The 26,135-nt window shown below is 37.9% G+C and overlaps 3 protein-coding genes and 2 long non-coding RNA genes across 11 annotated transcripts; 3 read left to right on the top strand and 2 right to left on the bottom strand.

Annotated features, from left to right (window-relative positions):
* Positions 1-43: 43 nt before the first annotated feature.
* On the bottom strand, positions 44-6,376 carry LOC117229281 (dyslexia-associated protein KIAA0319). Of its 3 annotated transcripts, none has more exons than XR_013033881.1 (15): positions 5,961-6,376; positions 5,286-5,700; positions 5,036-5,208; positions 4,586-4,963; positions 4,286-4,511; positions 3,848-4,221; positions 3,665-3,776; positions 3,450-3,598; positions 3,184-3,374; positions 3,011-3,110; positions 2,618-2,938; positions 2,441-2,542; positions 2,182-2,367; positions 661-2,110; positions 44-588 (listed from the first exon to the last, which is right to left on the bottom strand). XR_013033881.1 is itself a non-coding variant. In XM_076523738.1 (15 exons), the coding sequence occupies exons 2-15, from the start codon at positions 5,693-5,695 to the stop codon at positions 572-574; spliced, it is 2,835 nt and encodes a 944-aa protein (XP_076379853.1). In that variant the 5' UTR covers positions 5,696-5,700; positions 5,961-6,376; the 3' UTR covers positions 44-571. The 3 variants fall into 3 exon arrangements, 2 of the variants coding, with proteins under 2 accessions (XP_076379853.1, XP_033341570.2); XM_076523738.1 differs by having other exon boundaries at positions 2,015-2,110; XM_033485679.2 differs by having other exon boundaries at positions 44-2,110.
* Positions 6,377-6,592: 216 nt separating this feature from the next.
* smo (smoothened, frizzled class receptor) lies at positions 6,593-11,985 on the top strand. The gene is made up of 8 exons (XM_033485666.2): positions 6,593-7,457; positions 7,668-7,985; positions 8,406-8,846; positions 8,914-9,086; positions 9,157-9,497; positions 9,677-9,878; positions 9,957-10,127; positions 10,196-11,985. The coding sequence occupies exons 2-8, from the start codon at positions 7,668-7,670 to the stop codon at positions 11,475-11,477; spliced, it is 2,928 nt and encodes a 975-aa protein (XP_033341557.1). The 5' UTR covers positions 6,593-7,457; the 3' UTR covers positions 11,478-11,985.
* Positions 11,986-12,671: 686 nt separating this feature from the next.
* LOC117229287 (androgen-induced gene 1 protein) lies at positions 12,672-24,517 on the bottom strand. Of its 5 annotated transcripts, none has more exons than XM_076523805.1 (6): positions 24,071-24,208; positions 21,465-21,632; positions 14,408-14,545; positions 14,096-14,313; positions 13,872-14,023; positions 12,672-12,963 (listed from the first exon to the last, which is right to left on the bottom strand). In XM_076523805.1, exons 1-6 carry the CDS (start codon positions 24,185-24,187, stop codon positions 12,923-12,925), a joined length of 834 nt encoding a protein of 277 aa, XP_076379920.1. In that variant the 5' UTR covers positions 24,188-24,208; the 3' UTR covers positions 12,672-12,922. The 5 variants fall into 5 exon arrangements, with proteins under 5 accessions (XP_076379920.1, XP_076379944.1, XP_033341592.2 ...); XM_076523829.1 differs by lacking the exons at positions 21,465-21,632; positions 24,071-24,208 and adding exons at positions 16,203-16,389; positions 17,976-18,134; XM_033485701.2 differs by lacking the exon at positions 24,071-24,208 and adding an exon at positions 24,364-24,517 and having other exon boundaries at positions 12,672-14,023.
* LOC143259874 (uncharacterized) lies at positions 18,285-20,537 on the top strand. The gene is made up of 3 exons (XR_013033899.1): positions 18,285-18,581; positions 19,416-19,700; positions 20,211-20,537. It is a non-coding gene; the product is annotated as an uncharacterized LOC143259874 (long non-coding RNA).
* A 202-nt stretch (positions 24,518-24,719) lies between the features above and the next one.
* Positions 24,720-25,844, top strand: LOC117229322 (uncharacterized). The gene is made up of 2 exons (XR_004492521.2): positions 24,720-24,855; positions 25,603-25,844. It is a non-coding gene; the product is annotated as an uncharacterized LOC117229322 (long non-coding RNA).
* The last annotated feature ends 291 nt before the right edge of the window (positions 25,845-26,135 follow it).

The following is a 26,135-nucleotide window of genomic DNA, read 5'->3' as shown; positions in this document are numbered from 1 at the left end:
TAAATGAATAAACATTAGCAGGTAATATTAAAATTTCTGTCAGTTATATGGATAACAAATTTTATTACTTATCCATACACGTGTAAAAATAAGATTGATGATATACACATTAAAGAGCAAGTAGTACATACAAAGGATATATGATTAAGGAATGATTGCTATATATAAATACTAATTCCAATACTTTCTAAGGCCGTGAACGAACAAAGTTCGATCATTGTGCTATGATACCGCTCGTGTTTACAAACAGCGGTGCATCTACAAGATAATACAATTAAAAAGCCTCGAATTCAATTGTACAATACAGACAAACTATATATTATCCCGAGACAAAAATAAAATCATTGAACAAAATGCAATGGAGGAAATGAGCCTGTGTTCTCGGTATCCGTGTAACCGGTACTTAAGTACATCAGTTTCAGTTGAACTCTTTTGTACAGATGGCAATTTCATCGGTTGAAGAAATCGTATGGAATCTTGTTAGGTACATACTTAACATTACAGCCTTGTAAGTGACTAGTACTTTACGTTTTGGCCAAACATACACGTCTGTGCGTCGCTTAACGAGATCTTATATTCTATACAGCTCTGAAATAGTAGATTAATTCATGTGATCTAATGCGTAATGCACTGATTAGGTTTTTTAAGACTATTTATTACCTCATGTTTTCACCCTAGAACCCACTTTAACCCTTAGCGGACGAAAGGTGATTCTCGGTCGCCACGGCGTTTCGCGCGGCAGGACGAGTGGCGAGTGAGAGGCGATAATCGGTGTTTTTGTTAGATTTCGTTATCTCCAACCGAGGGGAACGCACTATTGGTTCTTGGAAAGGTTCCTTAGCTATTGTTATTCTTTCATACGAAGTGTGAAAAGATACATTAGATCGGAGATAAGATAAATATTAATTAATAAAAGGTTTTTCTAAGACTGCGGCTCTGATAATGGCTCGAGGATCCGAATTTACGCACTGGCAGATTCAAATACGGGTTATATTTGCGGAATTTTACCTTACTATGGCAGCCTTACAACAGAAACATTGACAAGATCGGACCACCCAGTATCGACAAGAATCTCCTTACATTTATATACAATGATACTGAATAAAATTCCAGGTACGCAAGGATACCACATTTTTTTTTTACCATTTTTAGCTAATAAATTACACAAAATAAAGTGTCATTTGACAGGGACGATACTAACAAATAGAATAGAATTGCCAGATTCAATAAAAAAAACAACTTCCAAAAGGAAAATTCATAGTAGTATACCACAGAAACATTAATGTGATTTCGACGTGGAAAGATAAAAGGATCTTCACGATATTGACAAATTATTACAACGCAGAAATGAGTAACGTTGACCAAATACTCCGGCATGGTATTCAAACCGTGATTATAAAACCCAATGCTGTTATAAATTATACTAAATTCATGAGCGGCGTTGATCTGACAGATTAATATTGTTCAACGTACTGTTTTATGAGAAAGTCCCCGAAGTGGTGGCACAAATTATTTTTCTGGGGACTGGAAATATGTTTAATCAATTCGTACATTTTCTAAAAACATGTAAAAAGGCAGAGAATGAATTTGATCAACAAATTGAGAGGAGATTTTCGTCAACCACGAGATAAATATTCAAGTTCAAGCACAAAGAAAGATTGCAAAGTTTGTTTCAGTTGAAACAAACCAGGGGGAAGACATGAGACGACCTATTTTTGTGATATATGTCCAGATAAACCAAGATCTTGGTCAATCTTGATCAATGTTTTATAAACTATCACACCAAACGAAACTACAAATCATAATTTTTGTAAAATTATATTCATAGAAGTATGAATATAGATAAACTAATGAAATATAACGTTTTCATAAGATAATTTATATGTTGTTGTACCATTTTGTTGTACCATATAAGACACTCGACATATTTGCAAAAATCGTCTCGTCCTGCTACCTGACTCGGCCGAAAAAGTCGTCGTCCGCTAAGGGCTAATAAAACCATTTCGTGATTTACCGTTTCTTGCTTGGCTGTTTTTCGTCTTACGGTGTTCGAATAAAACATCGTCAGAGTCCGTGTCTGATTCAGATAGCACCATTTTATGCGTTGAAACTGCAAAGTAATTGCGCCAAAGTTAATACTATACAATTATTTTCGGTTAGTAGTATTTAAAAATATCGTACAGGTGCTGCTATCGTCTTCCGGTACCGGTTGTAACAGGGAGTATCGGGGGGGTTTTTTCTTAGCACGAAGCGAACGTCGCTTCCCCGTACATATTCTTTGGCATAGGCAAACCAATCCCCACAGTAGACCGACCCAACATACAACCAAAGATAGCAGTGCGATGATCACGTAAAGAATGCTCCAATCTGGAAATTTACATTTTTACCATTACTTTAGATTTCAGAAACGTAATTTATTGCTCAATATAGTTCGACTTACCGCAGTTGGAATCACCATTACCAAAATATTTCTGTATTAAATTTTGCATCCAAAATGCTTCACACATACATGCCCTTGTCTCTTGATTGCATACACCATGACCTATAATCATGTTTCCTTCAGATATTTGTTTCAATTAAGATGTTTAAAGTGTTTAAGTACAGTCTACCAACGTACCCGAACAATTATTTTGACACAGAACAGTGTCGATGTTGGCGACAGATAACTGAAGAAGCCCGGAATCTTGTCTTAGTTTTTCCTTCAACCGCTTAACCACTTCCGGTCCCGGCATAGTAGTTTGTTCTCCTTTCTTTGCAACATAAAATACTAGCACTGCTCTGCCAGTATGAGGTTCTGCTCTTAAGTTCTGTACAATAATTGATGCTTCATCTCGCAGTAACATTTGTAACTTTACTACCAATGAATCTTTTTGAGACACTGTGAGCATGTTTGCTCCGATATTTAATGTGAGTTCAACCAAGTGTAATAATTGCGGATCTAGAAAACATAAATATTTACTTAGATTTAATTACAAAACATCAATCTGCAGTTTCCTTTTTCTACACCCACCCGGTTTTACTATAACCGACACAGTGTCTTCGCTACTGAGACCTTGGTCATCCACCACTTTCAATTTAAAAACGTATCTACCTGGGACGATATCAGTTAGCTAAAATTGCATAAATTAGGATGGCGGCGACATTCTATTTATTTTAAATGCAGTTCTAATTAAATATTATTACCATTAAAACCGGTGACTTATCTGTATCTTGAATTATAGTACCAATAGCAAGACTAGAGGAATCTCTTGACCATATCCAATCTTTAATTCTCAAGTCATCAGTTGATTGAGATCCATTAATGATCAATGCACCGATGGGCGCGTTTACAATCTGATCACCTCCCGCGTTTGCTTTAGGAGGCGCATTTTTATCTGTAAAATAAAATTATCTCTATTACATTTGAACCATTCAAATGTGGAAAGAATTAAATAGTAATTCATGCATACTTTGTGTAACTTTTACATTCACGGTATCAGAATCTTTATTTCCGTTATCATCGATTACAGTTAACTTAAACTCATAGTCACCCTTGGTTAATTTTGTTACATTGGTAATTGATTCGTTAACTGCAGAGAATTCTGCATTGCTGGGCCCACTGTTAAACGAGATTCCTTATTATAATGTTATGCTGGAAGACCTAACATCTAAAACTTCAATTTACCTGACTTGTTCCCAATGATATGAGACAATTTTAATATCATCTTTACTTTTGTGACCATCTAGTAGAGTTTTTGTTTCAGGCAGAGCTATCGTTATATCTTCGCCTGCGTCAGCTGTACAAAATAGTATAAAGTAAAACATTTATATCCACATTATAAATACAAGTTCTAAGTCGTATAATTACCCTTGGGTGGTTTATTCGTTGGTGGTTTCACAAACACGTGAACCTCAGCTGTTGAAGACTGCTCGGAATCGTCTGTTACTTTTAGCACAAACGTATACATTCCCTCCTCTAAATTGGACAGTTGTAAGTACGGAGTCCTTGTGTTTTGCATATCCACCGCTTTGTTTTGATCAGAGGGACTTTTCGTCCACTCCCAGCTCGCTATTCCGTGATCGTCTGTGCTTAAGTTACCATTAAGAGTAAGTGTATTCTGAGGTAAGTATATAATTATATCTTGTCCCGCGTTTGCACTAGGTGGATAATCGGTTACTTTCAATACAGTTATGTTAGCGCTAGTAGAATTGGTAATGTGATCAGAATCTTCTACAGTCAACCTGACGAAGTAAACATGTCATTAAGCTGATTAAGTACATTTAACTCATGAAATAGCATACTAACTTAAACGTATAATTGCCAGGAATTAGATTATCTAATTGCAACGTGGGTGTATCGACTAGATTAGGTTGATAACCAATAGGTCCTTGTTGCAATTCCCAGTGATAAGAAATGACCCGGTCGTCATCTTTGCTCGATGACCCGTCTAACACAGCTCCAGTATTCGGTAGTTTTACGACTTGTGAAGCAGGTGAAATTATAGCTATTGGTGCTTGATTTATTCTCTTGGCTGTAAATAATGATAAAGTTAGTTATAACTAACATTTTTAACAGCCGATGAATTTTATAACGAGAGGAACCCACGTGGTAGAACGCTGACGTTTGCGTACGCTTCGCCATAAGCATTGGGACTATTTACTGTCACCTTAAATGTATATAAACCCTCGGACAAGTTACTCAATTTAACAGTCATACGATTCTGATCAGTCATAATGCCTGTGTGACTTTCTGGCTGACTTAAAAGGCTCCAGGCATAATTATAATGCTCATTCTCCTGCTCTGCAGGTACAGTGTATGCAGACAATGTTACTTCATTTTCTGGTAAACGAACTTCCTTTGAAACAGCCGAAACTAACAAACGTTTCACCGGTGGAGTCATTGATGTCCCAGAGTCTTTCAGAATCTGTGGTTTTATCTGTGGTGTTACACTGAGTTCCATTTCTTCATCCGCAACGCACATTCCTACCATAAAACCATATAAATTAATAAATGAAGAATCAACGAAGTGAAACAACTTCTATAAAATAACCACACCTTCCATATTGTGTTTAAAGCCAATGGAACATTGACATATGCCAACATCGGGTTTTTCTGGATCTTTAACACATATTTCATTCTCCAAACAAGTTGCTTGAGTGATACAACTCATACCATTGGACCCACCAAAAAGAATATGATATCTGTCTGCACCATCCATAAGAGGAGGACTAAAAAATATGAGATACACATTAAAAATATTTCTGTAACCGTGGTTGTAAATTTTTCTGAACAATTTCATCCTCACCCAGTATCTTCGTCCATATGTTTCAATAAATCACTCCACATTTCATCTTCCTCTACAGGCTTAACTAAGACCATACTTGGTGGACTTTCACTAGCTAAATCGCCTCTATATAAAGGTAAACATATCTTGGAATTTTCACATTGCAGATGGTAACAAGTACTATTATGCATAAGGGCCACATTGCACTTAGGTTTAGTGCAACAGGCAGCAATGCAATGTTGAAGACCATTCAAGTGTGGCTGACTAGCATATATTCCACTGGACAAATTTCCTCGAGGTGTGTAACTTGTGTACACTGTGGGATATAAACCAGGGCATAATATTTGCCATTTAGTTTCCCAGTCAGAGAAATCACCGATGCAACTACCAAAAAGTAACAAATATAGTCCCACATAAAAGATTAACGGCATTGTAACTGAAAAAAAAAAGAAAATTAAATGCATAAAACATCTGCTATACAGGGTATCTGATAAGTTTCTATATAAATTTTGTGTGTACTGTATAAATAAAAACAAGACTTCTCATTAGAACAAATTGTAAGCGATTACTTTAATTGCTTTCTTCGTAATTTAATACTTTTAAAATAAGTGTATATTATCACTTATAAGTGAATGTAGTGGTATTATGAAAGAAGTGGTGATAAGGATGAATGTTTACAGTGCCGTGGAATCCTACCTGTTTACTCGTACCCGACGATGTGAATGTCGAACGATCAAACGATACCAGGAAATATTTCAGGTTACTTTACGAAACATCTGTCACCTTCTGAATCGGTTCGCTACCAAACACCGACCGCGGACTGTTCAAGGATCGTTCCGCCGTTATTAATTCCAAATGGTGTGCAGACGTACACGGTACAGGCTTATCATATATTAGCAGCATGTTATTATCAACGCCAGCAGCTAATCAACTATAGGGGCAATTATCATATTTCCTGTTGTACCGGAATAATGAAAGGTCGACTAACGACGATAATATTTCGCACGTCAATGGTAAGTCACTCTGGTAAAAACTATATCGTTAATTGACACTACGCATCAAACACACAAAAACAACTCCATTTGATCGAGTTCTTCACCACGCTACTACCGTTTTGATCAGTTTTGATAACTCACACGCCTGAATCACCTGCGCGTGCTTACTTACGTTCCATTAAAACACAGATGTCGCGCTGGTAAAAATAATCGACAGATAAAATTGAAGGTTTACGAAATTACATACGTTCAACTATATGTTAATCTATACAATACATTTCCACTCTCAATTTTCACGCGTATTATCCCTAAGAAAAAACATTTCTTCTTTCGTTTAAAAAGCGACACGTTCTATGAGCCATATTGATTATGTAAAATAAGCAGCTTGTGGTTCTTATTCTGCGAACTGTTGAATAGTAATAGAAAACGTCTTCTTACATTTGTAAGTCTATCGGTCACCTTATTAAAGTCACAGCAACCTTCCGGAAGTTTCTCTCAGGAAAAAAAGAAAGTTAGTGGAAGGTTTAAAAGTTATAAGGAATATTTATGTATCTTTCCTTTTTACGAAGTGGTCGAATCGAAGATAAAGATAACAACTAGATAATTTCAGTGACCACGTAACATTTCCCAGCCCTTTCGATACGACAGATTTTGATACCTGCCGCGCGCGCAGCATAAGATAGTTTATCTGCAACCTGTACTACGAACGACAACATTTCTCATCAATGTGCATTTCTCAGATTTATATTCAAATGATCGAAACATCGAACTGCATTGCATACGTTCGTTGTAATCATTTCTGAGAAGATATTGCCGGTCGGCAATAAATGCCCACGGTATTCAAAGGGCCAAAGAAGTGCGTGCAGTTTTTGCGAAATATTTGAAATTCAAAATTTCCCGCGCCGAGTGCGCGGAGGGTAGTGCTCAGTGGCGACAGTCCCGCCGCTCGCGAACTATTCCAGAACCTGTTTACGGCTGAGCATTCAAACACCGGAAAGAGGTATGGTATGAGCGGGTCCGACGGCTTCGTCGTGGGTGGCCTACGAGCGAACGTAACGTGTGTGTGGTCCGAGCGTTCGTATGCTGGATGCGGCTGTTGCGGGCGTAGAAGATGCAAGACGCTTTGTTCGAACGGACCGGAGAGCTTTCTCCGTGGCAGAATATAATCGGCGTTTGGTCTTGAACAAAGGGCCCAAAGGTACTCTATTTTTATTCCCGGGATGCTTTCGTTGTTTATCCGCGTGACGTATACACGTGACGTTTTGTTTTTAATCGGGGTGATAGTGGTGGAATCTTGCGCGTCGATTTCGAGACCGAATAATGAATTACCATAGGCTAATAGCACCTCGGTGGTCGACGGAGACTGATTTAAAAAGAGGAAAGTGATCGAAATTCTTTTCTTTTCTAGATGACACTTCTGGTGATCTGTTGCTTGTTCATGTTTCACCGAGTGTCGTCGGAATTGACGCATGGTTACGCTGGAAATTCCAACGGTGAAAACACGACATGGAACAGTCTGGAATTAAGTCCCAGACACAGGATCAAGGACTCCAGTTTCCTGCTGGACAGATATCCTATAAGAGAGTTGCCATCTGATCCCTTGAACTGCAGAAGACCTGCAAAATGTGTGGAATTAGAGAAGAACACATGTATGGGTACAAGATTACCATATACCAGAACCACTTTGGAATTGATACCCGAGGACATGACCCAGGATATGATAGAGGTATATAAAAGTAATTTATTAAATTTAAATATATATTGTTTAAGTATATTAAACATAAACATTAAATTCATATTTCTTGTACTTTTCCTTTGGCCAGATTAGGGAATAAACTTATACAAGTGCAAAGGTGGCTTTTTCTTGGGTACCCATATACCTGTGGGGCTCAGGTATACAGGGTCCCTATTTAAAGTCACCTCAGGTATATCTGGTTCTTTCATTCATGCAATTTCTATGTCCATGTGATTTATAGTTATTCTGTTCTGTAATGTTTCCTAAAGCAAATTCTGACAGTTACTTATAATTTATTGATGAAATTTCTTGCGATCTGTAGTTAACAATACTAGTAGTTAATAATTACTATAATATTACATTATTTAGATTTGTTTGGAATACTTTTTATCTAGTAATTTTATTTCACAGGAAAGATTGCAAGTGTTACAAGCATTAAGGCATATACCAAAGTGTTGGGCAGTTGTTCAGCCTCTGTTGTGCTCAATATTTATGCCAAAATGTACCAATGATACGGTAGACTTGCCCTCTCAAGAGATGTGCAAGATAGTTTCTGGTCCCTGCAGAATTGTATTTAACCAAACAATCTGGCCAAGTTTCATCAAATGTGATAACACAGAACTGTTCCCAAGATTATGCAAAAATGATATTAGAGAGCTAAAGTTTAACATTTCGGGCAAATGTTTGAAGCCTCTGGTCCCGACTGATAATGCACTCGCCATTTTTGAAGGAGTTGAAAGTTGTGGAACACAATGTAATGACCCCTTGTTTACACCCGATGAGCACAAGCAGATACATTCTTTCATTGCTTGGGCTGCAGGGATATGTGGTTCTTTCAACCTGTTCACAGTTGTAAGTATGGCAAAAATAAAGGACTATTCTATGCATAATTCGGTCTCACATATATTCTGTATTATAGATAACGTTTTTGATTGATTGGAGGAGTGCAAACAAGTATCCTGCCTTAGTTATATTCTATATAAATTGTTGTTTTATGATATCCTGTGTTGGTTGGCTCGCTCAATTTATGAATGCGAGCAGAGAAGTGATAGTATGCCGGAAAGATGGAACATTGAGAATGAGTGAGCCCAGGTAAATATGCAATTGTAATTTTTTAAGATCGATAGAGTGAGTTTAAACTAAATTGTCAATATATTTTCAGTGGGGAAAACTTACTATGTGTTGTAGTATTTGTCTTGGTCTATTATTCTCTTATGGCAGCTATGGTATGGTTTGTGATTCTGACATATGCTTGGCACATGAGTTTCCAAGCACTAGGCAAAATTCAAGATAGGATCGACAAGAAGGGCGCATATTTTCATTTAATAGCTTGGTGTTTGCCACTCGTATTAACTGTAACTATCATGGCATTAGGAGAAATAGATGGAAACAGCGTAACTGGTATATGTTTCGTCGGTTACGCTAACCACACGATTAGAGCCTGGTTTCTACTTGGTCCTGTGCTAATAGTTTTATTAGCTGGAGGATATTTCTTATCGAGAGGTATATTCAAGTTTGTATTGATTTATATAAGCCTTCTAGTTTGTACAATCAAAATAATAAGATATATTGATTACATGCGTTCCTAAAGATTTTAATCTGTAAGTATTTTTCTAGTAAGTGCGCAAAATTTGCATCCTATTAATTCATCATGCACAGAAGTAATAGTGTAACATTTTCAGGACTGATTACTTTGATACGATTGAAGATAACCAGCCAAGAAATCATATCCGAAAGGGCAAGCGCTAAAATACGCGAGACCATCGTGCGTATGGGTCTGTTTTCAATTTTCACATTCGCTGCAGTCGTAGTAACATTTTATTGTCACATTTACGAGTTCCAACATTCGTGGCAGTGGCGTCAAAGCTTTAGAAACTATATGATGTAAGAGCAACATTCATGAAGTATGTTGATAACTACAAAAATCAATCACATCAACAATATATTCTTTCTGATTCACAGATGTGCAATAACGACGAAATACTTAGACATTTCTGAATGCAAAATGGAGATCCGTCCGAGTGCAGCTAAAATGCAGCTGCACTTACTCTTACCATTTTTCTCTGGTATTCTTATGTCTTCGTGGGTCTGGACGAGTTCAACCGTGGACACGTGGACCAGATTTCTCAGACGGTATAATTTCGCATTCGACATACATTTTTTGAAGTACTGTTTTGCATGTGCCAATGCTTCCTTTTTAGAACTTTCAATTGTGAGACTGAAGAGCCGATCAGACTGAAGAAACACAAGATAATCGCACAAGCCTTCGCGAAAAGGAAAACTTTCAACAATGCCGGTCGCTTGTCCATCAGCTTCCATAATACTCACGAGGACCCGGTCGGCCTGAATTTCGATCTGAACTCCGTAGCTTCTCAAGACTTTAGCTCGACATGGGCTGCTGCTTTACCGAAATTAGTTACACGTAGATGCGCCCTAGTCGATGGAAAAGGCTCGGTGTCCAGTAATCGCAGGAACTCTGTAGATTCTGAGATCAGTTTCAGCGTACGCCGCGTCTCTGTGGAATCTAGAAGAAATTCCTTGGATTCGCAGATATCCGTGCAAATAGCAGAACTGAAGACAACGCGCAAGGTTGCTAGTACTTCTCGAGGACGACGAGGGAAGCGCCGCCGAGACTTCAGGAAATCGAGATCTGGCAAAGTGGGCCCACTGTTTAGAAGAGGGAGTACCACGTCGCAAGAGAGTCAACTTGGCGCGCAAATATTGTCAGCTTTGACTATAGGCGGTGACTCGAGAGTACCTGCGATTCAAGTGCCAAACATGAAGAGACGTTCGGCGATAACCGGCCTGGATGAAAGGGCGCTGAACCCTAAACTATTCGACGGAAAGAACGTGAACACGCTGCTGCCATTCTTATTCCCAGGACATAGCAACAGCGAAGAGATCAGCAGCGAGAAGCAACATCAAGGTGTCATAGGAAAGGACATGGACATCGAAGGAGGCAACATTGAGAAAGATGATCAGGAAGATCAAGATAGCGAGACTGACGATAGTCAGGCGGAAGAGGAGACGAAGATGTTGGAGCCCGAGGAGCCACACGAACGTAGCAAAAGTAAAACTAGCAATAAAAGTTCAAAGAGCTACGAAAGTATTAGAAGAAGCAGGGAAGGTCGCAGGAGTAAATATTTTCTTCAAGATGAGACCATTTTGAAACACCTGTTTCAAGAATCCAATGACATTAAATTGAAGAATGAAAGTGATATAATAGAGGCGTATAAGAAGGCAGGAATGGGAAACCTGGCATCCAGCTTAAACTCATGTTGTCCCGAGTTGACAAGACTCAAGCCGGATGTTCAGACTGCCAATGCCCGGGAAATGGCAACGCAAACGTCGCTTCCGTTAGATATCTTAGAAATGGAGGAGCTGAAACAAAGCATAGACGAGATCATTAACAGTCGGCATTGCAGCTCAAAGGGAACGCAGATCTCACCGCAATTAGGAAAGAGCAAAAACATTGCTGTATAACCGACTTGTTTGATGTAGTTTAAGGAAGTGACTGCAACTAAGTGGTTGTATAAACTGTTCCTCTATTCGATTAGTAGACTTCTCTGTTAACATTTTTTTTTACTTATTTTTACCTGTGGTTACAATGTTTCCTGGAAAACAAATCGAAGTTGTACGATAATTTCAATCAGTGCCAAAATCTCATGATATTCATAGTATTAATTGTTGTTCGCGACTGTATATTTAAAAGTGCAATAGGTATAACTTCACTGTGTAAATAACTCCGACGCAATGGCACATTATTGTTACTTTTATACGTTTTATTACCGACAAATAAGATCTCGACCTAGTAATAAAATAATGCAGAACTTACGACACCGGAAGTATAACGTATCACAACTTTCTTTTCGTTTTTTTTTTTTTACACTGAACGATATCAATCTAGCTTTAATATTGCTCTGTACATTACAGTATTTTACAATGTGTACATCCTACAGTACTTAGATTATATACAAATATTTTTTACGAACATTCCGATTTTTCTGTTATTACACCGACCATCTTTTTATTTCAATAATTTATGAAATACATCCTGTGAATTGTACTAGATACGTTCATTAATTCTAGAAAATGGCAACTTTATAAATCTTAAAAGGTAACTCGTAACAGTTCTCTGAATGTTATCTACATATAAATCATTTTAGTATACACTGTTCATCATTGATCTATAAACTTCAAAAATGTGTTCTGACCATCTACTCTCACTTGCAATACCTTTATAAAAACGTTTGAAGCGTACTATGCTCATAGCGTGGCATGAAACGTAATCGGTGATTATTTTCGTAGAAATATTTTAAACCCAAGTTGGAGGATTTATTCCAAGACACCTTTTTCGAGAAAAGTTAAATTAAAAATTTAAAACTAAAACATTTTTTTTTCACACTACACATTAAAAATGGTTGCCAGGAGAAACTCTCCAACTTCGTGTAACAATATTTTCCAGTATCCTATTATTATTTTAAGAGATCTCAGTCGTCACGCTATACGTGCCCAACCCTGTTTAATTATAGAAAAGGTCTCTACCCGTTATCGATAATTGATATTCAAGGAAACTATCTCTGCTCTGCCCTAAATTATCCGTGGAAACTGCATACCAACTCGTATCATATGTGGAAAATAATGTCATGCAGTCGTCGCCAGAGTTACAAACGCCTATCGAAAATAACAATTTTTATTCAACTTCGTCTAGAGATAACAAAAAGTATTAACAAACTCTTCGTCCGCTAAGTGTCTTATCCTTGTACACTATACAAAAACGAGGGGTGTAACGGTCGAATTTGATTCTGGCTTTCGTTTTAAAAGGAAGTCTGTCCTCTCCGCACGAGACCGTTGTGGCGTCAATCCCGGAACCTATTCATTTCTCTGTCTGCGAAACGCCGGTCCTCTTGACATCGATCCTCTCACCCTCACCAATCTGGTCGGTCACTTTCGGCTACGTATTTTTTTCCTAAACTCGGTACAAATAGATCCCGGTTTTAATCCCATAGAGAGAAAAATTGCATGCAGAGAATGGTGTCTGTATAATATATGCTTCTCCAAATACGCGGAACACATATGTATAAGTCACACACGTAAATACAGTTCGTTGTTTCTCTGTACCATATGTTCTTCCATTCACGTTTTCCATTCAGTTCTTTCCATGTTTTATTGTCATGATCACGAAGGTCGTCGACCGTACAAAAAATGTAGCCGTCATTAGTGTCGTAACGTACGTATATTTACGCTACAGCCCCTAATTATTAGAACATCGAGTCAGCTTGAGAGCCGTTGCGGGGGCTGGTAATATTTGTTAACATTCTTATAATAATTTCTCGAGTTCTAACGCTCAGGGACGGCAGTGTACGTTCGTGTGACATGTTCTCAATGTTCGCAGTTTATTTACACCGGAACGAATATCAGGCACTGTACAGCGTGTGTAGCGTGTCGAGTTACAATAATTAGTTTTGCCCCTTTGCAGCGCGCGTATGAGACACAAACCACATGAGATCATAACATACATGCTTCAGCAACGCAACCCTCGGCGAGCAATTTTACCAAAAGACCGCATAATTTTCATTCTTTCCTTTGAGCGTATTTCGTTTCCGCTTCCTGTCCTTTGTGTTTATGTTTGTTTCTCTTTAAAAAAGTCACGCGCTGTTTCCGCGATGGCATGCACAATGTACGAGTATATTATTGGTATCAAATGACTGATCCGGACAGCGCGCAGGGTATGGGGTGTAGAGAATGTTTTGTCTGGATTTGCTTTATTCACCACCACCTCGGAGAAGATCGGACATGACCGAAGGCAGTAACTAACCACCGGGCGAGGCTACTTGCTCTTGGCATGAGACTTTTGTTGTTTATTGTGTTCGTTACCCCAAACGAAGTTGTCCAACGCCTCCCCGAGGATATACAACATCCCGCTAAACACCACCATCGACACCAAAAACAGCACCCTCACTGGAACCGACATCAATGGCAGCAGAGGATACACCCAGACGCCGCTCTTGTAATGGATCACGTGAACCCTGAAATTTTCATAAATCAGAATCGAATCTACTCTTGCTGGAGGATCGAATACTGCAATGACGTCTTCATACCAAAGTAAATACAAAGAGCCGAAGATCGAAACGGTACTGAGTCCGAAAAGTCGTCGCGGATATTGTTTCGGCGACAGTATCATCTCTATCAACGTCGAGACCAACACCATCGTGTGCATCAAATGGTTCAACCACCATGGGAAATACGGATCAACGGCCTTCGGGAACACTAATTCACGGTCTATAGACATCAGACCCCAAAATGTTAGCGACACGAACTGCAACGTAAACGAAATGAAGTAGTTGTAAAATTGCACAGCAAAACAAACAATCGCGAGATTGAATGGAATACTCGTTGAACAGAATAATTACCATTGCTATTGGGAAGGCTAACGATGCATATAGAAAGTCCTTGAATTTACGAATCAAGGGCGGTTTTTTAGGATTGACGGCATTCGTGCCGAACCAGTCGTTCAGCATGCAGACAAAGAAAAACAACGCTTGGAGGATCTGAAACAGGCGCATTGATGATAGACATAAAAACATGTCATCGTGTTTTTACAAGTCGTTAGCAAAACATATTATACGGAAACAATTATCTGTTCTATAGCATGTGATTATCTTTGGCCGACCATTACTTGCATTATCCTGCGAAGAATTTTTATGCCGGCATCGTAGTGATTCGAATATGGTTGTCATAAGAATTGAGACGAAGGACGTATTTGATCTTCTTATTTTAAATGCAAATTAGAAGGATGTTAATTATGCGCGCATACGAGTCAACAGTCAGTAGGAAACCGTGCGTCAAATTTATGGGAACATCACAATTTATACAATGAAATGTTCACTTGCGCATGTCACGGCACGCGCTATAATCTAGGGACGACATTGAGTGGCGCTCAAACAATTGAAGTGATCACTCTTCTTCGAATTATGTGTACAGCTCTCTCGCAACGTGAAGCGATCATTTTCTGATACGAATGTTCATTCGACTGCATCAAGCAATTTTTCCATTTATTGCGGTAGGAATATTAGATCGCCGATTCTCCGCGGGCTGTCTCGTAACTTCAGAAGCCAATTAGCTAATTCGAGTGTGCACAAGAAAATGAGAGGCGTTGATTTATGCGGCTCAGGTTTCAATGAAAGTTACTCGAACGCTGTACATCTTCGATTCAAGGACGAAACGGTAACGTGCACACAGTCTTCATTATTTCTTTACGTTTAATTAATTTCTGAGATTGTACATTTACTCGGGTCCCCTGAAACACAACTGATATTCATCACGGCTATATCTAATTGTCCCCAATTTTTCCAATCCTGTGTACGATAATATGGTGTTTTTGTGATTGTTACTTATCGTTACATAACGCTGCGATATAAAGCTTAATAACATCATTCTGCGTTTATTTTATATCGATTATTACGTATCTGTTTCACGTATGAAAAATAACAGTTATATCAAAAATTTTGATTGGAAAAAAATCACATTTTATTCACATAAACGATCATCATTAAATTTTGAAGAAAACTTAAAGATATGTGTTGCGATTGCTAATTAATGGCTATAAATATATAGGCTATAATGGCTATAAATGATTAGATGTTTTTGGTTACCAATAACCATTATAAATGGCGGATATAGTTTTTGGCCACAAACATCCATTACAGATAACAATTGTTTTTTGTTACAAATAATAATTATCGATGACAAGAATATTAATTGGTTACAGATAACCATTGAAATTGACGTAAACGTTATTGCTTATGACTAACTATTACGAATAACCAGAATTATACTATATTCTGTATGAATGATCATTATCGACAACCAAAATAAAATTCTGATCGTCGATAATGATAATTTGTAACGAATACATAATTCTGGTTACGTATAATGAATATCAATAAGCAAAAACTGTTTTCGTCAATTGTAATGATTATCTATAACGAATCATCATTTACGTTTTCGATCATTGTTATTTGTAACCAAAAGCAATCATCAAGATCATTTTAATGGTTAATTACGATCTCTGATTGATCGATTTACTTGTTTGATAATAATTGAAAAAGTAATGTGATTCACCAGTACCTCGAAAAGTTAGTATCCTTTGAATAGGTAAGATTCTACAAAATTTGTACGTTTTTCATTGTACGTTATAATACTAACCGCGCCCCAGAATGTTAGGAACTTCCATTTCCCGGCATAGCCGCTGAACATTTTGGAAACCTCTACGGGCACGTGCAGCTCGAAGAAACCGTAATACACCGCGAAACTGAATTGCACAGTCGAGATCGTGTGGAACACGATCAGTAGGCCTTCCCGCATCATCTTACAGGTGTCTGTTATCCGTGGTCTGAAAATGGTTCAACCAGCTCCCATAACAATCGTTGCGCCAATATACGATCGAGTGTCCCGTGCAAAAATCAGAATATCGAATGTCAAATAAAGAAAACGACACGTAGAAATAGATTATAGATTAAATTCCGACTATTTTCATCCGAAATGTTATTTTGATAGATGTTTCTAACGCAGTTCGTTATCCTGTCGTCGTCTCTTCCCTCCTAACCCGACAATGAGAAAAAAAAATCGTTGACCGGTTTTTATTCGGTGACTGCAGATTCTTTTTTTTTCGTTCTCTTTTTCCGAATCTCTCGCTTTCATGACAGTGGAACGTAACTTTCTTCGCGTCGATGTAACGACCAACCGTGAATTCGAAAATCAACTTTTAAATTTAGAATCGTTGTCGCACGCGACCAAACGCACTAGCACACTAAAAATAGTCCGATTAGCCGCGCGTTCATTCAACTTTACTCACAATTGTAGATTACATTTATATTTTTTTTTAGTAATTTTTCTGTCTATCGTCTTGATGAGACTGGCGGGTCACTTGATACAGTAACCCAGAATTGTTTATTACCTTTTGATATACTATGTCGTAACTATATTCGTGAATTATGAGACAAATTGTGTATAAAAGAGAATAAATATATATGTAATAATTATAATGTAACTATATTCAATTAGATATAAATTATTATAAAAATATATGCATATCTAATGTACACGTACATATTTTTCAAAATGACCGTTGGGCATTTTGTATTAAATAAACATATTATGCGAATACATAATTATAAAGCTGTAATTATTGAAAAAAAATTGTTTTAATGTACGTAACAAATTAGTCGTAAATTACGTAAATAGCGCGTAACAGCTTAGACAAGTGCTATGTTATGTACATACTGCAAATTCATACGTGTTTGCCAGTTGTAAACAAAGGTGTCTGGATCGTATCCGCGAGTATTATTAAAATTCTCAATAAATGTTATTTTATATATACTTTCGATTCTTTGAACGCAGGAAATTCCATTGTCTTTATTCAAGATATTTACGAATAAATTGGCGAATAAATTTACGACATTGGCGAATAAATAATAGCGCGAAGTCACGCGTTATTCAAATATGCGACTCACACCGAAAACATCAAACAGTTAAAAAAACTCCCTCTCAAATAGAGAGATTACATGATCTTAAGTCTTAAGTCTCAAGTTAATAACAGAACACGCTCAAAGTTCACGTTTCACCGACAACCAACACCATTTGTCCTAATAAATCCGTTATCTGATTTTTCATTGATATGCGACCGTTCCACATAAACTCTAGCAATATCTGTATATTATATCTTGGCTGAAAATATTCCCCGATTCGGATTGTTCATTGAGAAAGCATATTCCAGAAAAAATTAAGAAATCTCTGAAAACGAGAGATGCAGTTTCGCGGCACTGTCTTGTTTACAAAGAAAGAACTTTTTGATAGACAGGCGGCAATATCTTAATCATCGGTTTTATCTATCATTCGTAGATAGATAAAATCTACGAATACTAGATTCACTAGAATCCCTATCATTCGTTAGTACACTATATCCACGGATCGAGATACCTTCGTATGAATGGTAACGGAAAAAATTTTATCCCGCGGTTTTGTGACTTTTATTGGATTTGCTGAGGGTTCAACCGATTTATCGATGACACTCCGGCTTTTTTTCGGTCACATCTACAGCCTACGACAGAACGATATCGACCGCGACGATGGTCCGCGACTTACTGACGGATCAGCGAAAATACAGCCGGGAGAAAGAGAGAAATAGCCCGGCATGTGCGTGAAGCATGCAAACCGGAAGGGGCCAGAGGAGGCCGACGATACTGCATACGACAGAGAGACAAAGATAACGAGACATTCTATGGGAGGAGGCAAAAATGTGTATACTGAACGGGAGAAGAATTAGTAGTGTGTACGTCCGTGTAAGACCGCGTGACATCATTGCCGCTATGTATTTGTTACCAGCGCAGCGGGGCCACTGGAGCACCAGAGATTTCAATACAATCGGAAAAGTACAACGCCGACGCCTTTAGTTTACTGCTACGCTGCGAGCACGATATTATTTCAAATAGTAAACTGTTATAGTTTAAGCCTGCTTACGACATAGCTCGTTTACCGCGATAAGCTTTTGAACACTAATTTACTCGAAGGATACTGTAAACGATAGTATTGTTTTCCTTTAATTTATGTTTTAATTTAACACTAAACCTACCGCGGTCAAAGTGACCGCTTTCTTATTTTTCAATTCCGAAAAGTTCCGAGACTCTTTCGTGGAAAACGCTTGAATAAGTTATATCATTGGAGCAAGTTTTATAATAAAAACTTTACAAATTCTAAATAAATTCGGTCTTCTCGCTTTTGTGAAGCAGTACATGCCAGTTAGTATTACTGCTTGGTAGGTTTAGTGTTAAACACGAAAACCGTCTTCGCGGTAATAATAACTGGCGCCCACTTATTCATGAAAATGAGAAGATCGAATTTATTTATACGTGGTAAAGTTTTTATTTTAAAACTTGCTCCAATAATATAATTTGTTCAAGCGCGTTTTCCATAAAATGGTTTCTAAAATTTGTAGAACTGAAAAATAGGAGAACGGTCATTTTGACCGCGATAAGTTTAATGTTAACACGTTCCGTGCCGAGCTTTTTTTACTCGAATCTTCACACTTTGATATTTTACTAAAACTTGATGTATTACGTGCAATTATTAATTCTCGTACACATAACAACGTAACAAAAACTTATCAACGCCCATTCTTGCGGTGGAAATTGATTCTTCGGTTCTAAATTTCTTGTAAACAATTTGTTCAGTTCACTAAGTAAACATGCAAGCGTGTACCATCGATGGTACACGTGGCACGGAACGTGTTAAAGGTTTAAAATTCTGTTGCATCTCGTACATAATTAGTGTACTTATTATCGATGCCGAGTCGAAATACAAGTGCACTATTTTCCTGAACTGTGCAATATAGAATTTAAATTTAAATTTGTTTTACGATAGACACAATACCGACCAGACATACTGCACAGCGTGAAATTGACTTTTAAATTGCTTTGCTGCAATTATTGAATGTACGAGGCTGGACATTTCGGTTTTTCAAAGGGCGTTGACATCGGCAAGTAAATAAATAGGGTACATATATATATATAGTACGGCATGGAAATAGGACAGAACAAATGAAGGGACATTGGGGCGTATACGAAATGGATGAGGACCGGATCCAGAAAGAGAAAAAAATAGAGGCTGTGTTCCTCGATCTGCGCGAGCTTGGTGCGCGATGCATTGGTAATGGTTTTTAGATTTGTTATCGTATTTTAATTGAAAAAATGATTCTGGAAACCAGCGTGTCCTCTCGTCGTGACGTAAAATATTTGTTAACCCTTGAACCGGGTCTATTTTGACCCAGAGTAATAATTCATTCCGTCGCTCAGTCCCTGGAGACTGGCGAGTAACCGTGTAAATGGTTTCAAGTATCGTTCACTGTGTCGTTATTAGGAAAGTCCATGGTTACGTCTGATCGTCGCACTATTATATCGACAAGCTGCTCCCAACCGGTGCTTTCTAATTAAAATTTAAAAGTTTCGGTCCGTTTTACTTGAACAAGTTGTGCGTTTGCACAGTAAAAAAAAAGGAAGAGATCGAAGATTATAAGCAAACCGTTGCTGCAACACGTTACGTGATCTTCACTGTCCCCTATCACATAACACTTACACCATACAGTTCTTCGAACCAGTCGAAATAGGTATCCCTGACATTTACTTTCGAACTTAACCAATGTATTTTTTGCAATTACAGACACGAAAGATCGGACCTGGATAGCCGAAAATATTTGTTGTAGATCGTCGAGCAAAATTTTCCAGAAGGTTGTGAACATTATAACCGACCACATCGTTCTAACAGAATGGTCATCGACCTTGTTGGAAGTCTAAGCATGTATCTTCATTGAGTCACTTAAACCGTCGCTGTTTCTAAGTAAGCGCAAAAGTTACGGCTTAACTAGTTCTAATCTAACAGCTGTAGAGTGCAACGTGCTGTGTTCTCCACTAAAAAAGTAGACGTCCGTAATATGTGAATCGTTATGTAACGTCGACTGAGACTTATTAATAAATACATTGCAGAATACTTCCGTTCAATGAAAAAGCATTCGATCAGATTGCTCGTTTCTACAAACTCATTGGAATCGATTGAATCGACAGGTATGTATTGAGATCATCATTCCGATTCAAGTGAATCAAGAATGAGTAAGTATTACGCACCGATTGTTATTCAAACTATAAATAATGTAGTAAGTTGGATATCAAGGCACGCGTGTAAATAACACGTGCTTGTATTAATAACACTATGAAATCCGCTTGACGAGTCGGGTGTCTGTTTGGACATTCCACGTCGAACAAAAAAATAATAACGACCGATACACGAACTGACAAAATTAGTGCGATTATGGAACAAAAAGTTTTCGGGACATTTATCCGTTTAATTTTGAAGAAAATTCGACGTTCTAACATTTATATAATTCAAATCTTCACAGATCGCGCGCAACGAATTTCGTTGTCTTTTACGGCGCCATCTGTCGGAATTTTCTCAAAGGTGCAAACCACGGCGGAAAATACTTCAGCCTTGGTAACGAAATCTTAGCAAAAATACAACAAAGAAACGGTTAAAAAATAACTGACTGAAAATGCATGAGAAGGAACATTTTAAATTCGTATTCACATTTCACAAGCAACGTGTGCGACTGCGAGCCTGTCAATCCCTTTCACAATTTATAATCTATGTCATCAAGTTACGATGACAGATGCCGGCACAATAACACCAACAATAACAACAACAGATGTATTGTCGTAAAAATTCATCGTAGGATACTGTTTTTCTAGGAGACAATCGACACTTTCACTATAGAATCAAAACATCGTCGGATAGTCGACGCGTGTCATTTTGAAATTCTCGGAACCTCGGTCCGATCAATGTTAACCGTCAACGCAATTACATTTTGAAATTCGTGAAAGTGTGATACCTCGAGTATTACAGAAATGAACAATTAGCACTCACCACATTCCAGATGGTCATGTATTTCAACATCCCCGGGTCGAACTTTTTGAAGGCGGCCACCACAGACGGTATTCGCATGTAATGCCCTTTGTACACTGTGACCGCATACGTCAAGAACATTGACGTATGAAATATTTGGTTTATCGTGTACGCCATGTCACCGAACCGCTGGAAAACAGATAGGAATTTGTCAAACGGATGCGTCCATTTCAAAGCTGGCCGTCTTTTGCTGAGCTTGCCGCGACTGCTTCTGCAACCCCCCATGTTCTCGCCCCGGTTTTCGGCAATGATGACGTTGTAGGTTAGGTTCAACTGACAATCGGCAATCAATAGCCCGAATGGCTCCCTACCGTCCTACGCAACAATACTTTTCGGACTTTCTGTCAACGTTTCTACAGTACGTAAACTATCCGACCCTTGCGCCGAAAATTCTGAAGTAATTGACCATCCCTGTCGACTCTATACTTTAAATGCACAAACTGTGTTTCATTCGTAATTGCACACTTTCACCCTCATGCAAGATACAATACAGTCTCACAGGGAAATAAAAGGTATTACGGTATTTGAGCTTGAAAGTGTATGAATTTATATCCTGGAAAACGTATGAGGGTTGAGATCAGTGTCTAAGATGGTTTTATCAACGAAATTATTTAACAACTTGTGAACAGTGTCTTTGAATTTGATGATGTTGCTAAAGTGTTGAGCACTTTAACTACCGGAAGCGTGGTAATAGATTTTTCGATGACTGAGCTGTCTTCGAAAGAACCTTGTTCATTCTCTTTCCAATAATAATCTTGAACGAGGACACTAGATTATGTTATTTCAAATAATTGGCTTACGAGCTCAATTGATACTGCTATCTAATCTTTTATTAAACAATTTTGAATTATCTATCTTTGACTTATGACACTATTAAACAACTTCCGGCAGGTGAAAAGCGTAAGAACGTAGCAGGTTCTTTTCGAAATTATCTGCAGCCATTTTAATGTTATAACGATTAATCGAAAAGAAAATATTTTTAATGAATTCATTGAACCGATTTAAAAATTAATTGATTAAACATTTTTTATCGCAAAAATAAATACAATAATGAATAAAAGTATCTGATAAACATAACATTGATTATATATGTTGTGGTCTTTTAAATCAGAGCGACTTTGTCAACAACAAAAATTATTTTCGGCCACGTTGAACTTTGATCAGACGGTTTCTCAACAAAAATTTTATCACTATTGTTTTCGATGCAAGATGACAATTGGGCGCGAACGATAACAAGAAAAATCAGCAATGATTGCACGAACAACATTTTTTCTTTCATTCTACTGCCTATTCGGCCCACGTTTTCTTAGAAATACAAATGTCCTGGCGTTAGTTGGCGATAAATATACAAATTGATTCATTCAAGAGGTTTTATAATCAACGCGACAAAAATATAACTGGTACAAAAATATAACTAAGAATATCCTTTAATCTGCTTTGCAAATTAAAGGTTGCGTCATACACGTGGTAACATCTTTTTAAAGATTTATCGAGATTTATTGATTATCGGTTCTCAGGAATCAAGAAGGTTGCGAAGGAAAGTTATCGCAACAAATATTTACGTTATATTATCATAAAAACATATATATGCTCGTCACGCTTCGAGTTTATAGTAAATTTAATATGAATGTGTGTGGAATGCGAAGGTCCCGTTGATACCCTGACTTTATCTCTGTCGTGAAACACGACACGCGTGATTATTGCACTTATACGTATAATTCGGGTGACAAATTCGATCCTCGAACTCAAGTTTTTTCCAACGATTGTATCATTAACTGTTAAGTAGAGCTAATAAATATTGATTAAAAACGGCTGACCTATGTATTGCAATGGCCATAAGTCACGACCATACATTTTTTTTCCGAGAACAAAACTTCCGAGGGTAAATAATGCATTTAGCATCTTCCTAGTCCTATTAGATCAGGCGTGTAACGTGATTTGCTCAAAAGCGTTACCTCTGGAAGCAATATAGGACGCTGTCGCCGGTGCAATCAAGATGCATGAATTACTCCAATTAGTACACTGCGTAAACTTTTACTTCGTCGAAACTTGCAAGATTAAATGTACTTCTTTTTTTTCTAAAGAATCGAAGTTATTTTTACCAGTTTCTCGAAGGCGTCATTATTAACAGAATTCAAGACGATAAGCAGGAAACTTTCCTTGAATCGCCGAAATCGTCGCTCGTTTCAACCTAATAAAACGGCTCACCTATGCTAATCGAGTTCAACGTAACGTAACAATCGTCTACGTAACAACTAAGTCTTTTCCTCGATCTCAAGCCGTAGAATAATTACCGTGCAACTAATATTCTCGTGATCTCCAAGAAAACCAGAACCAATCGCTCGGAATTTTCAAACTGTAATAAACGTTTCGCGTCGATTCTTTTTTTAGCTGTCCGCTTCTTTACAATCCTACCACCTGGATAGTCGAGAAATCGAAACGGAACGAGATACGGATCGTGTAATAATCATCGATAGATAACTGAATATAGTTCCTTATCGTCTAACAATTGTCTTTGAACGGCGTCACTTCTATCTTATACGTCGAGGATCAAAGTTTCTACGCACATTGCCAGTTGATAGATCCACTTGTCCGCTGACGTAATTTAATGTCTTGAACGTAACGGTTTTTGCCACACTTACGTCTCTACAATGTACAAAATTCGATACATAAGACGCAGGCATTTGTTACGCTTTTGTTTATCAAGCTTTTAAATGTACTACCAGAAGCCGCAATCGGTAGTATCCGCAGTCTTCGCACATTTTTTCTTGCCAAAGAAAGAATCTAATTGGTAGCCTGCGTGTGTTTCGTTCACAAGGAAAATTACACAATTGTCACAAGCTTCGACCTGGATGCTTACCTAAGGAGACCTCGGACAACAATGGAGAATCCACAGCTTCTTCCGTCTGACAATAGTGTGCCGAGAACGTTGTGCACACACACTGACGATCCGATACACGTGAAACGACCGAAGATGCGTTGAAGATCCACGTCACTTCGGGTACTAACGTACACTTTAGCCTGGAGGCCAGTTGATGCACTGACCAGGCGATCGTGTCATGGCTGGTCTCGATGCGCAATCCAGGCCCCTGATTCGCCGTTATCCGACACTGGTCCCTTTCGCCACGAACTTTTGTAATCTGTTTGTGCCGTGGACATCCTGTTTCGCCACGATACTCTATCGAGATACCCGACAATAAACAGGGCTGTAGTACGGGATAACCTAGGCAACACTACGGACTCAAATTTTGGAAAGAAGATCGAATGGAGCCTTACCTGCAGGCCTCTAATAGGTTTCGGCACAATGCGTTGAGTCCTACTTTTACTTAGAGCGAGTAGTTGGGGCACACAGGTAATTTGGGTACAGGTAGTACTGCGTGAGTCGAAGTAGATTCTAAGTTCTCAGTGAGATTTTTACTTCAACAGTTTCATAATTTATTATTTCGTTTTAATATATTATTTAGCTCGTGAACATGATTAAGAGGCAAAATAAATCTTTATGTCAGTCTTGTTTAATGCCTAGCGAAAGATTCTTATGTAACTTGTTATGTTGATATCCTCATTTAATTATTTGCAGCATTATGTTGTGTCTGCTAGGATCATTCATGAAATTAATACACATATTTAAAATGACGATAAGATAATAAATCTGTGAAGTCATTATTCTAAGAAAAGAATGTTGCAAACGCTGTCCCGAATTCGCGATACTTGCTCAACTCAACAGTTTGATAATGCTATTTTGTATCTACTGCAAGACGGATGCAATTTGTGCGATAGAATTTATCTGCTAACCTTTGACAACGCGATGCTTATTATTTGGAACAATTGTAAATGTAAAAGAGACGGTATCTGGGGAAGATACTAAAAACATGGTTTTCTAAAATTGTAACAATAATCGGAAAAGACGTCATTTACAATAACGTAAATGTCTGTAAGTTAAAGCTACATCCTACAATGAGTAATGCACAATAGCGAATATTAAAGTATTGTCTTCTAATGCTTAAAAACAAATTTTCAAACGATCGTGTAATATCATTACTTTCTAAAAACTGTTTGTTTCATTTTTTATCTTTCTCTTCATATTTTTCTGACATTCAAGTAACCCCGACTAACCGAAGCCAAGCAAAGTTAAAGTCAACCAGGCTGAACGGATCGGGCCCAAACGCACCGGAACGGACCCGAATGGATCAAAACGGACACGGGAGAGCCCTGAGTGAACTGAAGTGAATCCGAGCGAGTCCGAGCGGATCAGAACTAACCGAAGCGAGTAGAATCGAGTTCGAGCAAATTGTAACAGGTCAAAGTGTGGAGAAAATAAAAATAATATTCATATTGCAGAAATTTGATCTCTGCTGTCCAGTTCGAATTTAGTTCCAAAACGCGCCGTTCTCACATCCTAGAGGTCGTTGATATCAGCGATTTTTTTCCACGTCGGTATTACAGATTCTTCGAACGATTAAAATTATTAAACAAGATCCTCCTACAATATTCTGTTCGTAATGGTATATTTTTATAATATTTTATAAAATACATTTTTAATATCCTATTGGACTATAGGTGTTTTATGTAAAACTGAAATTTGTTGGTATCATTTATAAGGAACAAGTGTCTAATTAAAATATATCTTTCTTT

Source organism: Megalopta genalis, chromosome 1 (genome assembly GCF_051020955.1).
Source record: "Megalopta genalis isolate 19385.01 chromosome 1, iyMegGena1_principal, whole genome shotgun sequence".
NCBI lineage: Eukaryota > Metazoa > Arthropoda > Insecta > Hymenoptera > Halictidae > Megalopta > Megalopta genalis.
Note: the sequence above shows the minus strand (reverse complement) of the source record. Positions and strands in the feature narration are given on the sequence as shown.

Bases quoted from the DNA above. Each gene is read 5' to 3' on its own strand.
- LOC117229287 (XM_076523801.1), bottom strand. From the start codon at position 24,187: ATGCCTGCGTCTTATGTATCGAATTTTGTACATTGTAGAGACGTAAGT. The intron at 14,546-21,464 runs GTGAGTGCTAAT...CGCCTGTTTCAG, and splicing joins ACATGACCATCTGGAATGTG to ATCCTCCAAGCGTTGTTTTT. The intron at 14,024-14,095 runs GTATGAAGACGT...TGAAAATTTCAG, and splicing joins GGCTCTTTGTATTTACTTTG to GGTTCACGTGATCCATTACA.
- smo (XM_033485666.2), top strand. From the start codon at position 7,668: ATGACACTTCTGGTGATCTGTTGCTTGTTCATGTTTCACCGAGTGTCG. The intron at 8,847-8,913 runs GTAAGTATGGCA...TCTGTATTATAG, and splicing joins CTTTCAACCTGTTCACAGTT to ATAACGTTTTTGATTGATTG. The intron at 9,879-9,956 runs GTAAGAGCAACA...TCTGATTCACAG, and splicing joins AGCTTTAGAAACTATATGAT to ATGTGCAATAACGACGAAAT.
- LOC117229281 (XM_033485679.2), bottom strand. From the start codon at position 5,695: ATGCCGTTAATCTTTTATGTGGGACTATATTTGTTACTTTTTGGTAGT. The intron at 2,939-3,010 runs GTGGGTGTAGAA...TATGTTTTCTAG, and splicing joins GTCGGTTATAGTAAAACCGG to ATCCGCAATTATTACACTTG. The intron at 2,368-2,440 runs GTAAGTCGAACT...GTAAATTTCCAG, and splicing joins TAATGGTGATTCCAACTGCG to ATTGGAGCATTCTTTACGTG.